This window comes from Sarcophilus harrisii, chromosome 5, assembly GCF_902635505.1.
Source record: "Sarcophilus harrisii chromosome 5, mSarHar1.11, whole genome shotgun sequence".
NCBI classification, from domain to species: Eukaryota; Metazoa; Chordata; class Mammalia; order Dasyuromorphia; family Dasyuridae; genus Sarcophilus; species Sarcophilus harrisii.
The window spans coordinates 69,094,575-69,120,287 of NC_045430.1; the positions used below are offsets into that span (position 1 = coordinate 69,094,575).

General features: G+C 33.4%; 1 protein-coding gene across 5 annotated transcripts in view; it reads right to left on the reverse strand.

Moving 5' to 3' along the window:
- Positions 1-1,608: 1,608 nt before the first annotated feature.
- Positions 1,609-25,713, reverse strand: part of RAB3IP (RAB3A interacting protein) — a 57,197-nt gene continuing 33,092 nt past the window's right edge. For 3 of the 5 annotated variants that reach the window (XM_031940644.1, XM_031940643.1, XM_031940645.1), the window contains 8 exons: positions 18,207-18,302; positions 15,086-15,163; positions 14,330-14,533; positions 10,435-10,563; positions 9,103-9,215; positions 4,390-4,489; positions 4,220-4,289; positions 1,609-1,978 (listed from right to left, as the gene is read on the reverse strand). In XM_031940644.1, coding sequence (XP_031796504.1) covers positions 1,896-1,978; positions 4,220-4,289; positions 4,390-4,489; positions 9,103-9,215; positions 10,435-10,563; positions 14,330-14,533; positions 15,086-15,163; positions 18,207-18,302 — 873 coding nt within the window. In that variant the 3' untranslated portion in view covers positions 1,609-1,895. Of the gene's footprint in view, positions 1,979-3,681; positions 3,777-4,219; positions 4,290-4,389; positions 4,490-9,102; positions 9,216-10,434; positions 10,564-14,329; positions 14,534-15,085; positions 15,164-15,849; positions 15,941-18,206; positions 18,303-25,713 lie in introns of those variants that run through there. The other 2 variants (XM_023504350.2, XM_031940646.1) reach the window with 2 other exon arrangements.

The window sequence follows — 25,713 nt, forward strand, 5'->3', positions numbered from 1 at the left end:
TTTTAAAAATAATGTGCAAATCTCAAAACAGGATTCTCCCTGAGAACTACAAGGCATATCCTGTCCTGCCAGATTAGGAAGCAGATCATAAGGGATAGAGTGCTGGCCTTGGAGACAGGATAGATGAGAATTCAAATGCTGCCTCAAGCTTTTACTTGTTGTGAGACCCTGGACAAGTTACATGAACTCTCAGCCTCAGTGTTTCTTATCCAAAAAATGGAATACTAGCACTTACCAGAGTTGTTCTGACAATCACATGGCATAATGTAAGTGCTCTGCAAACCTTAAGGCACTACATACATGCTAGTTTGATTATTATTGTTAATTTTCCAAAAACATAATTTTCATTGCTAAAAAAAAAAAAAAAAAAACACCTGAAATGATCTTGGACAATTTTATAAAAATATTATGTCCCATTTATAAAATTTACATAGTCTCATCATGTATTCTTCACTGGTCACATCAAATCTGGGGTATCATGTTAAACTGTAGGTACAATAAGGTCACTGAGAAATCAAAACGAATCCAGGATGGCAACCTGAGTAGTAGAGTCTGGAAATCATGTTATATGAGGAATAGTTTAAGGAAGTAGGAATCTAATTCTGAGTGAAAAGATCAAAGTGAAGACACAAGTTCTCTTCAAATATTTGGTAGGTTATTGCATGAACAGCTACAATACTGTGTGTAGTCAATCTAGGCCTAATAGTTGATAGTTATAGAGAGGCAGACATTCATTGCTCAACATAAGAAAAAATTGATAACTAAAACTCATCAACACTGAAATGAGCAGTGACCTTCCCCATAATTGAAAATGCTCATCCATCAAATCAGTTATAAAAAGAATTCTTGCATTAGGAAGTGATTAAACTGAATGACCAATACAACTCTGACAGTCTATGTCATCATTTTGCTCAAAACCCTTTTAAGGTTTTATTTTCTACCACATCAAATCAAAATGCCACTGTCTCACATTCAAAGCCTATATATATAATTCAGCCCTCAACCTTTTTAAAAATTGAAAAAAAAATTTCTTTTACTATTCCTTTAAAAAAGTCTTTGGGGGAAAAAAAAGTCCCCTTTGTATGAGTCAAACCAATATTCTCATTATGTCCCATCCCAATTCCTGCCTTTATTCATTCACTCCTCTTCTCTGACTATTCAATCCTGTCCCAGTTCCACCCTTTCCAAAAAGAAATTCCCAACTATGACAATTCCCACTCCTGTCTCCCATTTCTGCACTTATTATCAGCACTAAGGAACCCTAGTGTCTTTTATTATCTAGTTGTTTCATGTTTATTGGCCTGTCTCCCTACCTAAACGCTAAATTCTGGTAAGTTTGGGTCCACTTGTGACATTTCTCTTGCATTTTCCAGAGTAATGAAGCACAGTTTCACAGACCAATTTGTAAAATTCAAATCTAGTTAATCTTTTGTAACTGGGTCACAGAAAAATCACTACTAATATACATACTGTTAGTTCAATATACAGCAAGTAATTAGCATTTTAAAGAAAAAATTTATTCCATGTATCAAAGATCTGAAATTCTAAAATAATGAGCCATCCCTTCACATGGCATAATAAAATTAGAAGAGTAAGCAAACACACACCTTCAATCTAACATTTATTTAATTAGGGCTTTTTTTTTTTTCAACTATAAATTATAATCACAAGTACACCTTCAAATCTTTGTCTTAGTTTGTTCAACTAAATTTTTATGTAAGCATACACAAAGCATGTGTCAGTTTGAAACGAATCATAGTATTCCTTAGTGCGTTTTTCAAAAGAGGATAAAAGATCTTGGACCCAACTCCTTGGAAATAAATATCAAGTGATCATAAAAAAAATTCAGCCATTTTAGTTATTCAGTGAAGTTCATGCACATTCGGTGTAGAGAATTAAAGTTCCTCCTTGAAATATCCCAGTTTTGCCAATGACATTTCTTTTCTCAATTGCATAACTTCCCAAAACATCTGATCAACTGCACAAAAGAGGAAAAAAAAAGAACATAAAAGTCATTAAAGACCATCCTAAATTCCAATTTAATCTTTCACTGAAGCACATTTGAAACCAAAATAGTTTAAACTCCCATCAGTAAAGCCTGTATACAAGAAATATGAGTCTACATGGTTCTCTTCTTCATTAAAAACCATTCATTATTTTAATTCATTTTGTGACGGTTGCAACTAACACTTAAAAACAGTTATTATAGGAATTATATTATAGCATTTTAAATATCCAACATCATCAGATATTCCTTATATTAAAGTACTACATATTGTTTAAAAGCTGCTATATATTTGACATTACACATATTAAAAAAAGTTACTTTGTCCAATCAGAAGGAGACACTTCAATGTTATTTGCAATATAAATATTGTCTTTATTGACATTTAATGCTCATTACTTAGGAACTTATTTAATTCTTAGCTTTTACTCTAGCTACCTTCTAGTCGTTTCTGAGCATCTTTATTAGAAAGCAAATAAGAAGAAAGGAGACAAATTTAATCTGGTTATTCCTAAGAATAGTAGTAAAAGATTTATGATTTAATCAAACTATTGACAAAAATTAATAGTGGATGTAAATAACGCATGTTCTTTTATTATTAATGACTAAGCACTGGTTCTATAGTTGAGGCAACCCAGGATTTTCATATTGTTTTTAATAACAATGGATTTTAAAATTTCAGTAGATTTCTCTTATACATGCATAGGGTCTATCTACTATACAATATGCTATGGAGGAGAAGGGTTAAGAAAACAAATAATATTACATGTAACAAAAACCCCACAATTTTTCTGTAGTTTTAACAAAAAAAAAATCGAATTTTATGTAAAGTACGTTTTCCAACTTATAAAGTCTTAAAAATTTCTTTGCTAATCTACTCCTATGAACAAACAGGTGTCTGACAATATTTCAACATAAGCAGCATTACACAATCTATAATACAGAAGTCTAAGTATACAGAGATGGGCAACTAGATGGTGCAGTTTATAAGTGCAGAGTAAGGAAGACTTATCTTTCTGAGTTTAAATCTAGCCTCAGACACTTACTGTGTGACCTTGGGCCAGTCACTTCACCCTACCTTTGTTCCTCATCTGTAAAATGAGTTGGAGAAGGAAATGACAAACTATTCTAGTACCTTTGCCAAGAAAATCCCAAAAAGAATCACAAAGAGTCAAATATGTCTCAACAATAATACCGATTCAAATTTTAATTTGAGAATTCCCCAGATATCATTTACATTACAATTCTAAGTGTATAGGAAAAACACATTGAAATAACCAAATCAAGAAGAGGATAGTTTTAAACTAGCATGCTACTTCACACAAAATTAAGAGTTTATTTAGTTCATCTGAATGAGAAGTGACAAAACATCACTATTTATTTACTTCAAGGATAGAAAAATTATCTGTCACCAGCAAAAAAACAAACAGGTAAAAGCCTATAAATTTCATTTTATCCAGTACAAAATTAACATGGCATTGGCAGACTGCAATGATGATACACTATTCTAGTCTAGCATCTACTATAAGCCCAATTTTAAGACAGTTATGTCCAATTCATAAGACTTTTCTTGGATTTTGAGACCACATACAATTTTTTAGCTTGAAACTTGAATAACTTGAGAATTATCAATAATTATTAATTATCAAGGAAGATTGTATTAAAAATTAACACACTTGCTTGAATTTGGTTTCTCCCAGGTAATCATCTGCACGTCTCATGATTTAGAATATAGTAATCTTTATTCCATTCAGTACTGTCCTCATAATGGCTTTACCAATTTCATACATTTAAGTAAAAAAAATAAAGAAAAAAACGTATCGTTAGCTCTTTCATGGTTTACCACCAATTAAAACACATCTGACTATTTCTAAATTCTGCTCCCCTCCTTCAGAGGCAGAAATTCAATGGACTGTGTACCTCCCTCATGCACACTGACTTATCACACCACTGCGGAGAAAACTAGTCCTGTTTAGAAGCAAAATGATTAAAATGAGATGAATAAATACTCATACCAAGAAAAGCAAAACAAATTTTAAAATCCTATGCACTTAATTCCTAACTTATGTATCAGTTTACTGGTATTTAAGTAATTCAAGAAAATGTCAGTATTATAATTCCTTCTCATTTCAGCATTATTGCTAGGTAATAAAAATATATTCCAAATTTTTGATGTATAGTTGAATACAAGCACTTGCTAAGGTAGATACTCACCATCCTGCTGTTTCACAAGTCCTTGCTGAATATAGCGAATATATGTAAAAAAGTTACACACTGATGTGATCTAAAGCCAAAATAAAAATGTTACAAAAAGTCATCATGTTAATAATAATGTACATTTACATATAAGGTAAGTTTGAATAAAAGTCATGGAAATTACGTACCCTGTATCTGCAAAAAGGAGAAATGTAGTAGTAGTTGCTTGAGTCTCCTAATTTAATTCTATGTTTGCATGACTTACTCTGACCACTGAGAGCACATTTCCTGTAAAAAAAATTACACACTTAAGTTTTTTACTATTGAAAGCAACTTGCCTTGCCTTTCCATGCAGAAACAATAATATATAGCAGAACAATATTGGATGGGATAATATTCGGCATATATTATGAATTCCCAATATAATGATAATTTTCTGTGTTTTTTATTTTATTTGTAACAGTATTCCCACAAAGAACATTGAAATAAAACAGTGAGGTTTGTATTGTTTGAAGTATTCAGCCAGATTCCTAGGTAATGTGATCTCTGATGCTAATTGGCAGACAGTACTCTGCAGGCAGTTAAGAAGCAGAATACAGGTGGCATGTTTGGCCTTGGGGGAAGGAAGGCTGGGTAGGTTCAATGCTATCACATCCAGAAATGAATTAAGGCACTGGGAACTGGCTGCAAAAGGATTTCCATCTGCTTGGTTAGTGACAGGAGAGCTGCCTACAGGGCAAAAAAGAGAGAGAGAAACAAAAGAAGTAAAATAGGACACTGCTCAGATTTCTACCTAGGATACAACGTTCTCCTTTCTTAGATGAAAAATTGATTATGGCTCCAATGTTTGTTAAAATCAGAATCTGGATGATGGTAAAGATGAAATATTTAGCTACATTTTAGGGCCCTAAATTAGTAGATATAACTGCAAAGAAATTATATGTACTTAAATGATGACACAACAAACCACTGCTTTCATTTTGAAAATACTCTTGGCACAATGACTAGTGTAAAGAAGTATAGCCAAATGATGACACAAATTGCAGCTAATATATACAGGACTTGAAGGTTTGCAAAAAACTTACATACTATTTCATCTAATTCTTACAATAATTACATGCAGCATGTGCCACTAATCTTATTTTACAGATAAGAAAACTAAGTCTGGAAGAAGTTAAGTGACTTGCTAGGTTCACACACAAGAGTCTGGGGCAGGATTCAAATCCAGGTCTACTTGATTCCCAAGCCGTCTCATTTACCATATCCAATCTGGCAAGCTTCCTCCCAATAAATAATAGTAGCTACATGTAGTTCAAATTATGATCAAGAAAGAAAAGACACTCAACCAAGCTCTGTCCAGTTACTCCAAAGGGTGTATATCCATATATTCAGATGGATCTAGCATTCCATCAATTAATTCCATCCAATTGGAGTCCCCCCAGATAACACAGATCACAAGCCATCCTTGCTTGGGTATCATCACCTGTGTGACTCTCATCCACAACCTAACTAAAGTTAATTACATGGAATTCACCCAATGCACTGGAGGCCTTCCTCCCTTTCTTCTAACATCAGGTGGTTTTGAAGCACTCATGCCTTCTTCTCTTGATTGCCATCCTACACCCTGGTTAGCCCATATTCTCATCCTGTTTCTACACATCCCATCACAGTGTTTCTACTGAGTCTGTATCCTAAAGAGATCATAAAGAAGGGAAAAGGACACACGTGCAAAAATATTCGTGGCAGCCCTTTTCATTATGGCTAGAAACTGGAAACTGAATGGATGCCCATTAGTTGGGGAATGGCTAAATAAGTTACGGAATATGAAGATAATAGAATATTATTTTTCTATAAAAAGTGAAGCAGGTGATTTCAGAAAAGTCTGGAAAGACTTAAATAAACTGATGCTGAGTGAAGTGAGCAGAACCAAGAGAATATTGTACATAGCAAAAAGATTATGTGATGATCAACTCTGATGGACTTGGTTCTTTCTCAACAATGTGGTGATTTAAAGCAATTCCAACAGACTTGGGATGGAAAGAGCCATCCACATCCAGAGAGAGGACCATGGAAACTAAATGTGGATTGAAGCACAATCTTGTGCTTATCTTTTTTTTCTCTCATGGTTTCTCCCGCACCCCTGCTTTGGTCTGATTTTTCTTGCACAACATGACAAATTTGGAAATATGTTGAAAAGGATTGCACAAATTTATCCCACATCAGATTGCTTGCTGCCTTGGAGAGGGAGGAGGTAAGGAGAAAAAGGAGAAAATTTTAAAACAAAGTTTTACAAAAATGAACGTTGAAAACTACCTTTATATGTATTTGGAAAAATAAAATACTGTTGGGAAAAAAAAGGAAGATGTCTTCAACCTATGATTATGTGACTCTCAAAAAGACTATAGATAGAGATGGGGGAGTAATTGTTTATATTTTCTTGATCTTTTTTTTTGGGGGGGGGGGGAAGTAATAAGATCTGAGAGATTTTTTCACAGCTTTGGTACTTTCCTTTCCCTTTAAATATCTGGTGAATTAAATTAATTTCTCAATGCACTTGTAATTGTATTGACTCTAATATTATTTTTTACATTATTTCTATTCCCATCGTATTTCTTACTTTTTTTCCTAGTCTAGTCCTCTTTTAAGTAGCCAACTTCCTATAAGAACCCAATTAAATTGTCAAACAAATTATAAAGGGATTCTGTGTTTTGAAAGGACAATAATTTGTAATATGAATAATTACTTTCTAAATTAATCTTATTTTGGATAAGGTCAGATTATCCACTGATTTCCCTAAAGAGAAATATATTTGTATATTATTTATTATTTCATGTTCTCACAGCCCTGAGGTCCTCTGGGTGTAAAGATATGAGATACTACAAAAGTATTACATAGTCCTACTCTGCTGCGTCAATCTGACAGGAAGGTGATTCTGGCTTCTAAAAGGCTGTTAACAGCAAAGGTTGGGCAACCTCTAACAGGCTCTCCCACACTGGAAAGGCTTCAAATACAGCCTGTGAACAGACTGAGCTCTAACTTTGCTAATCATGAAAAGATTCATCACCTATATGCTACTTACCTCCTAATGACTTTTTTGGGGGGAGAGGGGAGGGAAAAGGGACAAAGGTACAAATAGTATATAATGTATAAAAATAATAAAAAGCATAAATGTTCTCTTTAGGAAACAAAGTAGATAAATTAGATCATATATGGAGAGGAGAATCATGTTGGAGGCAGCATAAATTAAGGTCAGGGAGGGACCAATTTATACAAATCATCCCATAATTATTTGCTTTATTGTATCATCTCTTCCTTTGCCTAAGCACTAGCTATCTTGTCAGCTAGATTTCTAAAATTTGAGAATAGGCTCCCCATCTTTTCTTATCTCTTAAAGTTACCTGTCACAGGGGTCTTATGTACAATATACATTCAAATTCCAACATCCCAACTCTATAAAAGTCTCAATCCAAGCACATTATTGGCAGAAACAGAAATAACTGGCAAAATAAATAAAAATGATACAAAAAAGATAATTTAACATGATTTTCTAAGTTAATGTGTGACCCAAAAGGATCCATTTCTCTTTAAGTTTGAAGAGAAGCAAACTAAATTACAACATACAATAATAATTACATGTGAAAACTTAAGATACGAATCAGAACTGAAAATATTAAGCCCAGTTTAAAATTCTCTTGCATCTACGGAATGGAAACAATATCCACCTCTATGTTTAAGATACAATATGAAGTGGCACAAGTTGAATATCAGACTGAGCATCTGGCTTCAAGTGGAAGTGAAGCTCATAAATACAAAATGAATGCCTCAATGAGCAAACAACAAAATACTACTATGATGATTTATATGCATATTAAATTTTAAAGGAAAGCTCCCATCACTGTTATGACACATCTAATTTCCTTATTCGGCTTTGAAAATGTGTCTTACAAAGGGGACAAAACATCAGCTTCTACTTTGGCGCTACTGCCCTAAGCTGGTTGGACCTAGAAAAGCAAATGCTGTTTTCTCCATGCTTTCACAACCTTGTAAAATAGGGACACAAGGGGCAGCAGAAGATCCCTTAGTAATACTGTTTGTTTCTGCTTCTATCCTTAATTCTTCATGGAAAGACCATATCTGTGTAAGGATTGAAATGAGGAAAGAAAGAAAGGGAGAAAAGGGTGACATTTCCCTCCTCCATGTAAGAAAAAACCATGGAAAGCTTCCTTCTAAGGATTTATGACACTCTAATATGAAATAAAAAAGGTTAAAAGAGATGACCTCTGGTCCCTTCCAGCTCTAACATTCTATGATTCCATAGGAATGGGTATTTAGCAGAGTTATAAATGGAAATTTTTTTCATAGTTGGGGAGTAGGGGAAAGGAATAGCAATGGTGAACACAGAACAATACTGGGAATAGTCATAGTGGGAAATATGACAGGTCATTTTCCTAAAGGTGATTTAAAAGAATGAGAAAGAGGAAGTCCCCAAGAAGGACACTACAGTGACAGGGGCCTCGCAATGACAACATGGGCATTATGGTGAAACCAGCAGAGGATTCCTATGCAAGAGGTGAGTATAGTGGTTATAAGAGGAAGGAAATATAATATTTCCTCAATGAAAGGAGGAAATGCTTCCTCAATACCTTGGACCAAAGCCCCATTCTCTTTGTACTAGTTATGGATCTGCCATTTAGCATATACATTCATAATGTTAAAGAATAAGACTTACTTCATATCTTATTTGATAAAATAACATTTTCTGTTGATCTGGTAATGGAGTCCTTGGCCTATATAATGGTCCGTTCCAAAGGTATGATAAGAAATCTTTCCATATTAAACACAAATACCAAATAAAAAATATTCAATATTTTAAAACAATTTACGTAGCTGCACTAACATACTTGGGTCCTCCACATTCAACTGCTGAAGCTTTTACAAATCGAATAGGTTGCAGTCCCACTGGTTCAATGCTCAGGGTATTGTTTTCCACAGCCTCCAGAACAGCTGAAGCCAACTTAAAAAAAATAAAACCATAGAGAGATAGATATCAATGTTTGATAATATGTAGCTATGTTAAAATTCAATGCCCAAATTGTACAACCTTGGTCCTAAGCAAGGAAAAGGAAGACATGCTAAAACACAGTTAAAATGAAAACTCCCTGATAATTTCTTTTCTATATTCTTATCTTCAAAATCTAAAATATTTAGTACACAGCAGGTCTTAAAAATGCTTACTGATTAATTCACTTTTTTTTCAGATAAAAGCAATTTATTCATTCCAGATATGTCACATATTTGTCTTCTTGAGTTTTAATGTCAAAAGATACTTATTTTTACCAGATATTTTCTGCTTTTATATTTGAACACAAGATTTTACAAAAGAATAATCAAACATCAGGTGTCCTCTTGCACAAGGCAAAACAGCCAGTGCCATAAAGAGGTGATTAAAGACCCATATACCTTTTCTTCAAGAAATCTCTTAAAAGTGAAAGATTATGACCCCTTTAAATTTCAAACAAAACCCCACAGATCACTGCTATTTTCTGGCACTTAAGTTTTTACTATATACTCTTTTGATCAGGTGGAAAGTGGGGAAAGGGGAGGGCTTGACTACAACCACTACACTGAACTGCTGTGATTATATTTTAGCAGAGTAATTTGTAATGAAACACTGTAAAAGCTTCAGGCAGAAATGGTCCTTACCAGCAGTTTAGAGTCATATAGTTGTTTTTATTTCTAAAGGATTTTCACATTCACTATTCCACATAATCATCCCACGAGGTCTATGATATAGTTGGGACAGGTGGCATTTTCTGTTTTATAAATAAGGGATCCATGTAATAAGCCTCTTGGCCTTATATAGCTCAATTAAGGTTTTTGATGATATCACGTGAACATATAAGTTAGCATTTCTCTAGGATTAATCTCAGGACATAAATCTAATCTCCATTACACATTTAACATTTCATCCCATTAAAACATATTTCAATGCAAATGACCATGTGCTCAAGATTAGTCATTTTTTAAGGATTCAAGTGTTCAGAATTTACTGTGAGAGTATAAGTAAAATAGAGAGATAGGGAAGGGAGGATCTGTAATTTTACATTTTAAAGTTCTCAATAATAAAATGTTTCACATATATATTAAAAATGTGGAAAAGTACAAAACAATCCTAAATAATCCCATATTTGAACAACACATCCATATACTCAAACTTTAGAAAAAATTTTTACCTCACTTTTGGAAAAGGTTAAGCATGGAAATATATCTTCCTGATAAATCTTGTCTAAGAAGGGGCATGTCCTGTCCATTGTGGGTTCATCCTTCCAAGATCTGAACTCATTATACAGAGATAAATCAGCCTAATAAACAAATTCAGAAAACAGTTAATTCTTAAAATTCAAACCCTTAATTATACATATTTATAAGTAAAGCCAAAACAATTACTAATAGCTTTTCATTATCAACATTATAAAGCATATATATGTATACACACACATACAAACATGATTGATTTGATAAACATACCATAACATATAAACAAATGAATTCTTATTCCTTCATATATGTTTATACCAAATTTCTGCAATTACTCAAAGTATTTTTGGAATCCTTCCTTTAGGACTGGCTTCAGATCTTATATTCCATCCTTCTGAATGCTTTAAATCGCACATCTGTGTTCTTTGGCAATACAACTGATTTTGGAAAAGTCAAAATTAATTTAAAGTCAGATCCAACTAATAAAGTGGGCTTTGCAATGCATATAAAATGTTTCTTGGAAACTTTAGAAAACAATATAAATGTGGACTATTGCTACACCATTTTTTGTCACTTATATGATGAAAAAAAGATGTGCCTATAAAGTAATGGGAGAGATTTTATTTTCATGTATATAACTAACTCTGACAGCCATTCCAAAATATCACCAAAAACAGTTTGAGCAACAGCAATTAAAAAAAAAATAAGCAGTGATTACTCATTTGAATTTTCAACCATATTTCTGTTGTTTAGAGTTTATTATTTCAGCCATTCCTAGTAATTTCCATCTGGAATTATCAGTAATAACTCCTGACACCCCTTCATTTATTCTCCCAATTCTAATAGCTGTTACCTAAGTTATTTTTCAAAAACTGCTCAGACTTCCTCACCTCATTTTTTAACTACAAAGAACCAGAATTATGCCCCACCAACCACATCATGGCCACTTACATACTGTCCACAAAATGACAAATTTAGAGCTGGAAAAGATCTGAAGGTCCATATAGTCCAACCCTATTATTTACAAAAGAGAAATCTAAGTAAAGCCCAGAGAAATTAAGTGACTTTTCACCCAAGATCACAAAAGCAGTTAAGTGCCAGAGGCAGAATTTTAAGCCTCCTTCTCCAAACTTCAAAAGCAGGGACACCTCTCCCACACAATGATTTTTCCCTGCCCAAATCTGAGAAATCATCAGAAATATACAGGTTTTGAGACTAGTTCACCTGAACTAGCTAATCCATCTACAGATAACTGAAGGATAATTTTACCTACCAGGTAATTCAAAGATGATACTGAAGTAGGTTGTAGTCCCTTTAAGAAACTGTATTTCCTATTGATCTGTGATCCCTTTCAGAATCTCAACCATTCCTGGGGAAGGTATATCCTCCCCAGATAAGTTATCTTTCCAGGATGCCAGGGCCTTTGATTCAATTAGAAATCCTGGTCAAAAAGCATCCCTTTGATGTGTTGTTAATTCTAAGAGGAAATCTGTGCTGTCCCAGCCCCCACCAGATCTGACCTGCTTAGATTGTCCCAGCCCCCACCAAGATACCCAATATAATAGTTTCTATCAATGAAGGTCTTTTGCAGATGAACTCAGCTCACTCAGCTGCCAGGATGTTCTGTCCATTGAGAACTGCATTCTTTCAGTGCAAAACTCCATTTTCCCATAGGTCTGCCAGTCTCTTGGTAAACTGATTTCTATCTAACAATAAACTTTCATTTTGCAACTAATAATTCGGGAATGAATGAATTCTTTTACTCCTAGAACCTGCGGCTGATTTAAAGGGGATTCCTAATAACTCTTTTATAGCCACTAACCTCTAAGACCACCAGGAATCTAGACCACCAGGCAAACCGCACCAACATGATTGTCTATATTCCTTCAAGCTCTAAAATAACCTCAACACTGAATTTCTTTTTTCTTTATCTTTATCCTCAATCCTTCAGATTATGATGAAAGGCAAAATAAATCATGGTAGAAAATTCCAAACTAAACAATGATTCCTTCCTTCAACATTTCAAAAACAAGTCATAATTTCACTGATGGTAACTACTCTTTACAAACACATATAATACTACTATACTTTAATAAAATATTTCATGAATTGCTAAGGCAAAACTCCCACCAAAACCCATGTTATGGTCAACCTTTTGATAAGGAAGTTTTTGAAACTTCGCTTAGTTGGTACTTTAACAATAACCCACTGCTGAGCCTGTGTACTACAATTATTTTGGCACTGCAAAGCCTGCTAAAGCATAGCTTTCAAGAACCCAGAAGATATGCTAAACCACAAATGAGGACCAGAATGAGCTTTGAAATGAAATAGTACTTGTAAATTTGTTTTCTTAAAAAAAAAAAAAAAAAAGACTCCTTTAGACACTTAAATGCTAAAGGTGACACATATCTCCAGAAAGCTTCTAGGCACAAGGAAATCATTTAAAAATTTTGTAGAGGTTATAGCACTTCAAAAGCTTTTAATTAAGTAGTTTGAACTTGATAAAGGGGTCTTTTGTCTTGTATATGTGTTTCTATTAAAACCTTAATTAAATGTAATTTCAACATCTTGGGGACAAGGACACTTTTTCGCTACCTATCATTATAGTAATATGTTCTAGATACCAAGATTAAAGCCAAATTTATAGGTTTCTATTGTCTAATATCTTTTTTTGGTTTTGCAAAACATCAACATGTATGCTAAATGAGTTTTTATTATTTTATTTATTACTTATTTTAAATTATAATATACTTATTAGTTATAATATCTTTTAAAGCATCCATAAAGGTGAAACTTTATAAACGCACCTAAATAATGGTAAAGAAATCCTTAAACATTAAGTAAACAATGAGGGGGAAAAGGTATAGTCAAACATTATAAAAATCAGTAAGAAAAATGTTTCCAGGATTATACACTACACAATGCAAAATTTAATCTAAATATAATAAAAATAAGAGTAAGAAATTTAACACAATTTCTTAAATATGCTGACCTTTCTAGAACATTTTCTATTTTCAATTTTAAATAATTAAGTTGTATAAATTTTTTCCTCATTAGTGTTGCCTTTTTTTTTCTTAAAATGTTACCAACTACTTGAGATTATGCCAGCTTTGTTTACTCAATCACTAGCCTGTGCAAACTTAAATGAACAAGGGTAACATTACTCTTAAGGATTGAATTCAAAAAGTTGATCTGTGGCTTTAAGAGATACAAAGAGTCTGCTTGAAATAATGGATTGGTTTATTTAGGCATGTTGTAATCATGCCTTCCAACTATCTATAATCCTTTTATAACCCCACAACCTAAATGTTTGTGCTTTTATTCAAATAGCTCTCAATCATTTCATATTCTTTCATTATCTTCAAAAATACAACTGGGAAGCCAACAAAACCAGTTATTATTAGTCTCATTTTCTAAGAATGAAACAGTTAATTATGTCTTAGGTCCTAATTCTAGCGACTTACTTCTACATCTCCCCAATTTTTAGAAAAATTCACAATGTAAAATGACTACAGCTTGATAGGTTGAATCTTAATTCAAACTTAGCACTCACAATACAATTACTATCATCCAAGACAATTTCAGTCATCCACCCTTCATTTACTTAACACCAAAAATGTAAAGATTTTCCCTAACTGAAATAGCAAGATTCAGAAACTTACCAAGATTCTAGTTGGTATTTCCAGTTCAGCCAGAAGAGAAGGGGACTGGAGAATCCCTGAAAGAAGTCAGCTCTACATAAAGCCTCCCCCATATAAAAACTGTATTTTGTACCACAGAATTTGTTGGCAAAAAGCCCAACTGACATCTCAGTGATGAAAATTAATAAGCATCAAAAGAGTGAGGGGGGTACAGTCCTTGACGAGTTACCTCTTTGCAGTCTTTTACAATAGGCTGCATCACAGTGAGGTCCTGATGACTGCTACTCATTGCACTGCTTGTACTTTTATTTCGTGTATGTCCCTTTTTAAAAGGAGCCTTTCCACTTGGTGGAAGTTCTTGAATTGGTGATGTTGGTGAAGTGGACAACACAAGTGTCTTTAAGGCAGCAACTTCTGCTTGAAGTACATCAATCTTAAAAAGAGTGCAATACAGTTACTTATCTATTAAATACTTGCTTTTTGGACAAACAGACATACTTCTCTCCAAAGATAAGGAACTAATTCTCTTTTTTATTTACACAAAATAGCTAGAAGGGGCAAAAACAAACAAACAAAAACAAACCTCTTTTTTTAATGGTTTAGATCCAGCTGCCATTCAAATTTTCAGAATTCAAATCAACAAATTTGGATGGGAAAATTATCACTATTTTAAAATAGTTTCATCCCATCTCCAAAGATTTCAAATTAAAAGCTTAAGATCTCAAAATAAATGATGTTGTCGGTGTTGAATCGATGATGTTTTCAAATATCAAATACCAAAGCAGACCTTGCACATAAGAGTTGAACAATAAATGTAAAGTCACATTTATTGATAGATTTTATGACAAAAATTTGATTACTTACTTCTTTTAGACAACATATAAAATGTATGAAGGAATATAAAGTAGAAAAGAGTAACTTTTACTCTTAAGATGCCTGAGTAATTGTTACCATTTTTCTACCATTAAATACAGCAAAAACTTACCTTTCCCTGTGCTTCTTTTAATTGTTTTTCAGCTGTTGCCTGCTTGATATTAGCTTCTCTCACCATTTTATGAGCTTCCTACAAAATGTTAATAAAGTACAAATTTTGGAATAAAAAATTCTTAAGATTTGATTTTTCAGACACTCTTACTTTTTACCTAAAAGAGGGTAAAATCTAAATGGCAACTATGGAATGATAAAGGTATTAAATACTGAAAAGTATATTACAAAGAAAACCGTTTATGTCATCTTTTGGAATTAATGTATAATTATGTACGTGATATTGGGAATAACTTTTGATTATGAAATAGGTGTTTCCTTTATAAGTAACTATACCAATTTATACATGTAACATAAAAATAATAAGATACAAGCATAATAAATTGATACTAAGACTTATGGGATCAATTTAATTAACTGAATAAATGTTAGGAATGTGAATATACTCTACATGTTATGACCCAGGTGTCAAATTTGCAATTGTATCACTTGTATTAATTTTCACAGATGGGACATAGCAAATACATGCACAAAGAACAAGTAAAGACAAACACATGAATTAAGAATGAAATTTATAGATTTATGAGTCTGTTTAAAAGGCCTTATTAGCATGTTAAGGTCCAACAGGCCAAGAAATGATATATGAAACTACTTTGTATTTTGTGCCCTGAAACCTAAGGTATTTTAGTTTTTAATTAATAGGGTCTTCTTGTATTAGTACCACAGATAAATAACTGATTTGCTCCCTTTCTTTAGTGTACTTACATTAAAAGTAAGAAGACCTCGATTCTGGTCCTAGCATTGCCACTAACCAGGAGTGAGACCAGGGACAAGTCAATTAAACTCTCTAAGCTTCAGTTTCTTCACCTGTAAAATCATAGTACCTGTTCTACGTACCTCAGAAGGTTATTATAAGGGCAAAATTATAATGTGTTGTACACAGTAGGCATTCAATAAATATTTCCTGAATGGATAAATAATAAACAAGAAATGACTTTAGGGAAAAATAGTAAAATAAAATGCAAGTTTAAATTTCTAGGCTATTTAAGACTTTAAAGGAAGTATGTTACAACCTCCTGTCTTTTGAACATTATAGTACTAGATCTCTGCTTCTGTATATGTACAGACATATACATACACACCCCCCCAGATATGTTAAGACCAAAAATCAATCTTTAAAAACCTAATGCCAACATTAAAATAAGTCTAAATAGGTACATAAATGGATCAACTTTTAAATTCAAGGTTTAGATTTCAACATTCAAGTACATTATTCACAGCTATCTAAAGTCTGAGGGAATTAGCTACCCATTAAGTTTACTGACAGAATAAAGTATATAAAAAGTATTTAAAATAAGGGAAATATGCAAACTACCTGATAATAAGTTAAAAGAATTCATTGATCCCATTTTAAAACTATAAAGACATCAGAAAACCTCTAAGGAAGAGGGAAAAGTAGACTAGTAAAAAAAAAAACAAACCTATTAAAACCAACTTTTAATACATATTCATGTGTTTTTGGATAATATTTTCTTCAAAACAGAACTAAATATTACAAATAATATAGAGTATTTACAAATACACATGTAAGTAATACATGAAGAAAATAATAGCTATGGGAGTTTCACAGCCAAGAAGATTGTATATAATATAATCACAGAGATATTCTGTTGTTATCTGCCATGAACAATGGCCTGGGTCACTCTGGGAATAGGGAAAACCTGTCTTTCTGCATACTTTCTGCATAATCTCACATATAACATATTTCCATAACACCCTTACCCAACTCTAAAGAAAATAGTGTTATGACTTGACCAACTCCTTCATTTTTGTTCACAGGAAGCTAAGCACTGGGAACAAGTCAGTTTGCTAGATTCAAAATTTAATTTCCTAATATTACATAGTTCCAATTTGTTTTGTTTTGCTTTTCATTATTTATAGGTAACTGTTGAGTCTGCCTTCATAAGACTTTTTCAAAATTATAACTTTGTTTTATTCCTGATCTTTTTTATAAAAGTTTTCCTAGTCATAGAATACACTCTAACTATCTCCCTTCCCATTTACTTAATTTATCTGCCTCTTCTCTTCTTTCAAGGACTTGCTATTGTAATAGAAGATAGCTTGGTTTAAGTATGCTCCTGATCTAGAAAGATTAGTAAAAGCTGGTAAAGCCACCTAAATCTTAGTGACAGTGTGTTTTTTAACAAAATTTCTAAATTCAGACACTAAGTTGTTAATTATCTGGATCCTCGTGTACCTAATGCTTTCTCTTCCAGTTTGTTGATATATGAGACATTTTGGTTTTTAAGACACTTATTGAAGAATGTTGATTAGCTAGAAAAATCTAGCTTTTTCAAAAAAATGACGTGCCATCTTGCCTGAGAAAATGGTATAATTCGATAAAGCAAGCTAACTCTCAAGGCAAATTAGTAAACTAATTCATGCTAAAATGATAATGAAAAACAATATAGTGTAATTTTAAAGATAATAACTACAGGCCATGAAGGTAGTCTCTCTAATGCTGTGAATTTGAGTCACTGTGCCATGTTAATGGAGAAGACATTATATATCAGATGATATTTAGACACCAATTTTGCTTGGGAAGGTCAAACAACTTTGTCACGTCTCTTTCTAGAACTAAGTTCAGATTAACCACCTACAAAAGTACTAATAGATTCTCTCTAAGATGATAACATGCAGGTGCTGCTGAGCTTCCCAATGGTTGTGCCAGTGTTGCACTAAATTGGAAAGGTGACAAATTACAAGTTTGGTAGCATAGTTTACAGTCAGAGGACAAGTTTGGTTAAATCCAGAAATACTCATTACCACCAGATGGCTGAGCAAGAGGTGGTAGATTTTTTTGACTACAGCAACTCCTTATGACCTACTAATGTATCTAAGGATGGTGACTTACAGCAACAGAGGGTATACCCAGATGGAGCTACAAATGCAGAAGTGTGCAATATTATGTTAGAGCTTCAAGTATTCTTGATAAAAAATTATCCAACTCCACTGTAAATTATTAACATTTACCTCCTGAGCAAGCTTCTATCAAAAAATAAATGTGTAACAACCAAAAGAATATACATTTTATTTTACAGAATAACTAAAAAGCAGTTAACCTCAAAGAGACTAGCTGTGAGTTCTTCTAATTCTTGTCCCAGCTGATCTCGAACTTTTGAAAGCCTTTCACATTCTTCATCTTTTAGTTTCAATTCCTATGGAAAATATGAAAGTTTAGTATGCTTACAAATGAAATTGAACATAAAATAATCTGATAAAATTCTGACTTTCCCCCCATTTTCTCCAGTGAAGCACTATACTGTACTTCCTCACAGAAAGACCTGCTGAAGCTTCCAAAAGGTTCTCACATCAGAACATAAATTCTACTAGTGAGTTCTCCTAAAATTGAACAGATTTTATGCTTGGGACTTATGAGCAGATTCCATGACATTTGTTCAAAGACCAAATTAAATTTAGAACACAGTTTGCTACTCAAATTAGGCTGGTCACTGGGTAACAAGTAGGGGCAGAAGAAAAAGGTAGGAGAGGAAAAAAAAACCCAGAAACTATGATTCATCAAAAGCACAAAATGGCCCTTAGTCTTCTATAGCCTCTCTAGGTTTTGCAGTAACAGAATTAGAGGGTGCTAATAATTGCATAGTGTAGCAATTGCTAACTTACAATTTTTCTAACTTACTAAGAATTACTATCTTTTATTTATGCTTACTAACAATTTTTCTGTGATTTTTTCCAATTATCAAGCTAACATATACCTTAATGATTGAACTACACTCATCCTGATGGATAGTCTCATTATAAATAAAATGTCAAAGTTGTAAATAGAATGCATTTAAACAGACAAATTTATGTTATGTTCAAATAACATGCACATAAGGAAAAAAGAAACACCATTAAATGGGAGATTGGTCATTTGGCTTTAGAGTACTTGTTTTAAATATATACAGAAATAGACCACTTTATCAAAGCAGCTTATATGACATCTACAGCAATAATTAAAGTAGTAGAAAAATCCTAAAGACCATATCCTCCAACTCAAAACTACCTTTAATTTATTTTGCACATATTATATATATATATATATTGTCTCTCTTGACAGAATATTGCCAAGAAGAAAAGCTGTTTCATTTTTGTCTTTATATCCCCACAGGCTTACTAACAATGCCCAATGATAGAGTGTGTGCTTAATCGAGGATTGCTGATTTGAATAACTTAGCAAGTCTCCAAACTAATTCACCCTATTTGAGTATCAATGACTTCAAAATGAAAGTGAACAATAAACACAAGGGAGAAGAGTGAAATCTATGTTGAAAAATATGTTTAGGGAATAAAAAATAAAGTAGGCCATAGATTCACCTAATCCTATATACCAAAAATATTTCTTCAGGAATTAAACTGGAAAACACTCTGGTAATAGATTGAGAGCACAAACATCATTATAAAATCAAGAGTCCTGTAATTTAGACTGGAAATGATCAAAGATACAATAATCATAATGACGCAGGCGAACTCTGTAAAAATTGTGTAAAAGACTCACTGAAAATGACAAGAGTGAACTCTGGAAAAATTGTATAAAATAATCACTGAAACCATGTCCTCTTTGATATGCAAAAGAAGAGAGATTAGGGTCTCCCAGGCTCCAAAGAGTCTAGAAAGAAGACACATCCTCCCAGGGTGACATAAGCAACATTATTCAAGGGCAAATCAACTCCTATTGGTCTTTTGGGGAGTCACATTCAGGAAATTCTAAAACCTTCAAAGTAAATTTCATTCAATTGAGAAATGCTGCTCTGATTATCAATTCAAACTGCCCCCAGATTTACTCATAAAATAGGTCTTTGCCAATCATTCTTTGCAAATTTTCTTCATTAAGAAATATGCTCACTAAGAGAAAACCTCTTAGTGAAAAATAAAACCTTTTTTTTTTTTTTGCCACAGACTTTGGGGTTAGCAAATTCTTTGGGGGTAGCACTTCTGAACCTGTGTCTCTGAGCAGAAGGGATCACATTCATTTACACATCATCAATAACAAGAAACACATCAGAACTATACTTTGCATAGTACCTGGCACACAGTAAGCCCTTAATAAATGTTAACTGATGGACTGTAGCCAAAAGTTTAAAAAAAAAAAAAAAAAGGAAGAAAAAATAAAAGGTAAGATGATACTGTATACAAATAAAATTGCACCAAAATAACCTGATAAAGGCAAAGTCAACTCCAGGAAATAGGAAAATGAGAAAAATAAAGACTTTGATTCCACTACTATATTCTTGAGAGGTATAAATAACATAAAGCACTTATTACAACAAAGAGATTAAGAAAGCGATCTTGGAAACTGCCTGAGGCAGCAAACATTTCATAACTGGGTCAACTAGAAAAGCAGAGAACAAATTAATTTGCAAAAAAAACCCCAAGCCACCCAAACTTTAGAGGAATATATCATAGCAATAAGAATACCATTATTGTATGGAAAAGTGAAAAAACAAAACAAGTCTATTTGTACAACTAAACTATTTATTTTCAAAATATACAGAAATGAAATTCAATGCTAAATAGAACTGCTCAAGGGTATAATAGGATCTATTCTCATGGACAATAAGAGTAGAATCTTCATACATGGAAAGAATCATATGTGCTCATGTGAAAATAGAGTCAAAGCAAGAAAGATTATGTCAATAAAAGGGACAAGAATTAATCATATATCCATAAAAAAAAAAAAAAAAACCCATGGTGAGGACAACATAATTTTAAAAGGCCTGAAGGGATCCCAAACAAACAGAATAAAACCAGTGACCTAAATGATATCAACAATCATTAAACTACATGCCCTCTTTCTCTTATCTTTATGAGAATGATCTATCTCTGTGGTAATATGAGAAGGTAACAGGTTTTAAAGTCTGTTTTCTATGTCTTTATAATCACATAATTGAAAAAAGAGCAGTAGAGAATCTAAGGTCCCAATAAGTTTACTGAATTTTAATAAGCTGTTTTACTTCAGGGCAAAATGGAGTCTTAAAGGTTCTTATCAAACAGGGCATCTACATGTAAGTTAAAATCACATAGGACTATGCCAAATGCAGCAACTAAAAACACTTTGTTCAATCATCTGCTAAGTATTAAAGAGGGAAATATGTTCATGTTCATGATTTTCCTGCTAGTACAAAGCTGATGTTCTGTGTAAAGTCCATAAAGGAAAAAAAAAGATTCTTGTTTGATACCAAGATTTTTTTTTCTAAATCCTATTGGTAGACGACATTCTTCTAACTGCACTAAAATATGAACAGGTAAAGAAAAAGTTCTCTTCTAATGAAATCCACTGATGTAGAGATGGAACTACGCATCCATACAGGAAAAACAATGGAGATTCCTATTGACAAAGGAGTCCTGAAACTCTCTAAAAATCCTTGAAGGAGAAAGTCTCCCTGAATTCTGGCCTCTGGCCCCAAGACAAACAGCTTCTTTCTGTTATCTAGGTGGGGTTAGCTGAGTCCCAAATTGGAGATTCTGACTCCATTGAATTGGAAAAACACCCATTCAATTCTAAGATTTTCTATTCAATTCCAGTTCAAACTCTACCCACCAGCCTCCATCGGGGCAGGCCTCAGCTTGTAGCTAAGGTTTCTATTATAAAAAGAGCCAATATTAAACTTACTCCTTTGCAGAGGTCCTAACATGCCATGCCATGCCAAGGAAACCTCTGCCTGCTGAAATAATATTCTCTTTTCAGTGTTACCCTTTCTTTATCTCCCTCACCTATTTCCCTAACAAGAATTTATCTCTCTCTGTCGGGACCCTGCCCCTAAGGAATCCAGCCTATTCTATTCTATTGAGAAGGCTGACTTCTCAATGCCAATATAAACCTCTTTTTATCAGTCTAATTTTTCAGGTTCATAACGAAGGACCTCTGTGCCACCAGAAAGGGGTTCTCACAACTCCTTACCTTGCGCCAAATCCCAAAGGGATTTAGGGGAGCCAAAACTCTTTATTTGGTTCTCTGAACCCCGAACCTGCCACTAACCTCATCATTTAACTCCCTGACTACCAGGAACCCTAATTTCATCACTATCATTCAGATATAAGCAGCTGGACACAAAGCGTCAAAAAGAGTGGTTCTCAAAGACTGCTTATGCAGCAAATTTCATTAGGTATGCTGTGAATTTTTGGATCTTAAACATATTACATATAAAAGAAAATTTATAAATAATTTCATTTAACCAGACCATGAATCTCCCAATTCTTATGTTGTGGTTCTTCACAACAAAGAACTGTGAAAGAAAAATAATGTAAAAAGAACCGCAGTGGAATGAGTAAAGTAATCTGTATCTTGCAGAGGCAGCTAACAGATCGTGCGCTAGAACTGAAAAAAAGGACATTGGATGAAGTCCTATGAAGAAGCCTATATAAGAGACTAGTTTCCTTTTTTGCTTTACCTCAAATTTGTTAATGTCATAAGAATGACAAGATAGCTTTTACTCCCTTCTCAAAGGGAAAGCCTGATTACTATAGTTTCTAAAAGTATGTGAGAGTTGTCTCCAGAATTAAGAAGCTGGTGTCATTGAGATAGGTATTTGTGTAGTGATACCCCTCCCCTTGGATTCAGGAATGGAGGTAGGCATATATTTCCTCTCTTTCCTGCAAAGAAACCTTCCTGCTTGGGGCTCAGTTAGATACCAAGTCCTACAACAAACCACCACTGGGTCCAGGGGGACTAGGGTCTAATTCCTTTTGCCCAAAGGTATCTCTACTTTTTACTTACAAAAAAGCCAAGTTAACAAGATGAGAGTGATGGATCAAAGTGTCAAAGGTGGTAGAGAAGTAAAAAAGAATATGGATTGAAAAAAAAATTAGTTCATTGGTAATTCTGAAGAGTAGTTTTAGTTGAATAATGAACTCAGAAGTCAGAATGTAAAATTAGAGTTGAAAGGGGAAGTGAAGGCATCTACTATAAATAGCTTTCTCAAGTTTTGTGACAAAAGGTAGAGGAAATATGAGACAAAAGCTAGAGGTAACAGATAAATCTAATGAGTGATTTTTGAGGATAAGGGAGGGATAGGTATGTTTACAGGCAGTAGGGAAGAAACCAGTAGATGAGAAGATTAAAGATAAGTGAGAGACCAGAGATGATGGAGGGAACAATACTTTAGAGTAGATAGAATGAATGGGATGAAATGAGATCATCTTGATAAGAAAGGGGGCCACATCTTCATGGAAATAAGTCAAGAGAAGTCATATTTTGGTAGGTTCCATTAAATCAAAATGGCTATTCACATAAATGAATAATAATTTTAATTCCCCCAATCCATGAAATGTAGTTATCTCTGGTCCCTTAGTCAGATTAGACCTTCAACTTCATGTTTTCATTAGCTATCCTTTTCTTCAAGAGCAACAAAATAGGCAGTCTTTTCTAGTAACTCTCAAACAACAGCACAATTCACTTGGAGTTTGTGTGGTACACAGAAAAGTCAATAGAGATGGACCCAGAAAATCTGGATTCAAAACCTCTTGCCTGCTACTTATTATGTATGTGACTTTGGACCATCATTAAACCTGTTGTTTTAAATTGCATTTGTTGCCATTGCAAGACTAATCACCATCTTTTTTAGTGCTAAATACTATAAGAAAATAATTTCAGAAAGAAGATTCTAAATAAATTATTGGTAGTGATACTAAGCTCCTCAGATCCAAGGAAGTTGGAAATGAAATTTCTAACAGAACAGATTGAAAGGTACAGAACAGGGGAAAATTTTAACAAAAAATATATATGTTCATTTTTATCTCAAATTCAAAGTGCAATAAATGTTTGGCTTTTTACTACACATCCTTCCAAACTATGGCCTTTTCCTTTCTACCATAGCTTCCTTTTTCTTGTTTTGTACAATTTCCTGTTTCTTTTTTCCTTTCATTCTGCATTTCCCTTTTTTTTCTCTTCTTTCTCTTTTCTGTTTTTTTCTTTTCCTTCATCCTACTAAAGAATTATATTATAGCAGGACAAAAATAGTGTCCTTTGCTTATTTTTATCAACCTCCCAACACACAGCAAGTACTTTAATGAATACCTGATAAATATTTATTTCTACCTTAACTGGTCATTAAAAAAAATATACCTCAGTTTTGTATTATTGGTTGGATAAAAGTTTATAGTTCTTGTTCTCAATGCTGTAATATAACAATATGAATTTATTTCCCTATTAGAAGGGGTGGAAGTAAAATAACATACATTATTTTATTTTTGCTTATCCAAGGATCAATGACTCAGAGCAAAAAAGAGCTTAGGTGATGTTTTCAGATTAGAAAGTCTTGAAAAATTAACAAACTAGTTAAGATTGTATATAAAATAGTTTAATGTACAAGAATGAAAGACAGGCGTACAGATGTGGTCCTATGAGTACAATGTGAGGATGGATTATATTCTGAATCATCTGAGACCATTAAAACTCCAGAGTTGAGATATTAGGAAGATTATGAGGGAGGAGGGGAAAAGCAGGGGAAAAAAACAGAAGAACAGAACAAAGCAGCTTTGGTAGATCAGATAATGATAACATATTGCAGAGAGAACATGACAACTTTTTTTGTTTCCAACATTCATTTTTGTGAAATCTTGTGTTCCACATCTCTCAAATTATCTAAAATGACAAGAAAAGATAATGACGAGTGTTGGAGGGGATGTGGGAAGACTGGAACACTAATACATTGTTGGTGGAATTGTGAATGGATTCCAACCATTCTGGAGAACCATTTGGAACTATACTCACCAAGTTATCAAACCGTGAATACCCTTTGACCCAGCAGTGTTACTACTGGGCTTATATCTCAAAGAGATCTTAAAGGAAGGAAAGGGACCTACATGTGCAAAAATGTTTGTGGCAGCCCTTTTCGTAGTGGCTAGAAACTGGAAAATGAGTGGATGCCCATCAGTTGGAGAATGGCTGAATAAATTATGGTATATGAATGTTATGGAATATTATTGTTCTATAAGAAATGATTACAGAATGATTTCAGAGAAGCCTGGAGAGACTTACATGAACTAATGCTGAGTGAAATGAGCAGAATCAGGAGATCATTGTATATGGCAACAAGAAGATTATGCAATGATTAATTCTGATGGACGTGGCTCTCTTCAACAATAAGATGCTTCAGACCAGTTCCAATGGTCTTGTGAAGAAGAGAGCCATCTATACCCAGAGAGAGGACTATGGGAACTGAGTGTGTTTCACAATATAGCATTTTCACTCTTTTTGTTGTTTGCTTGCATTTTATTTTGCTTCTCCTTTTTTAAAAACTGGTCTGATTAGATCTTTTCTTGTGCAACTTGATAATTGTATAAATATATATGCATATATTGGATTTAACATATATTTCTACCATATTTAACATGTATTGGACTACTTGCCATTGCCAAGGAAGGAGGTAGGAGGAAGGAGGGAAAAATTTGGAACAGAAGATTTTTGCAAGGTCTAATGTTGAAGAATTGTCCATGCATATATTTTGAAAAATAAAAAGCCTAATAAAAAAAAAATTTAGTGTTCCAAAATTTTCTCCCTCCCTCCCTAGACAGCAAGCAATCTGATATAAGTTAAATATATACAATTCTTTTAAACATATTTCCAGG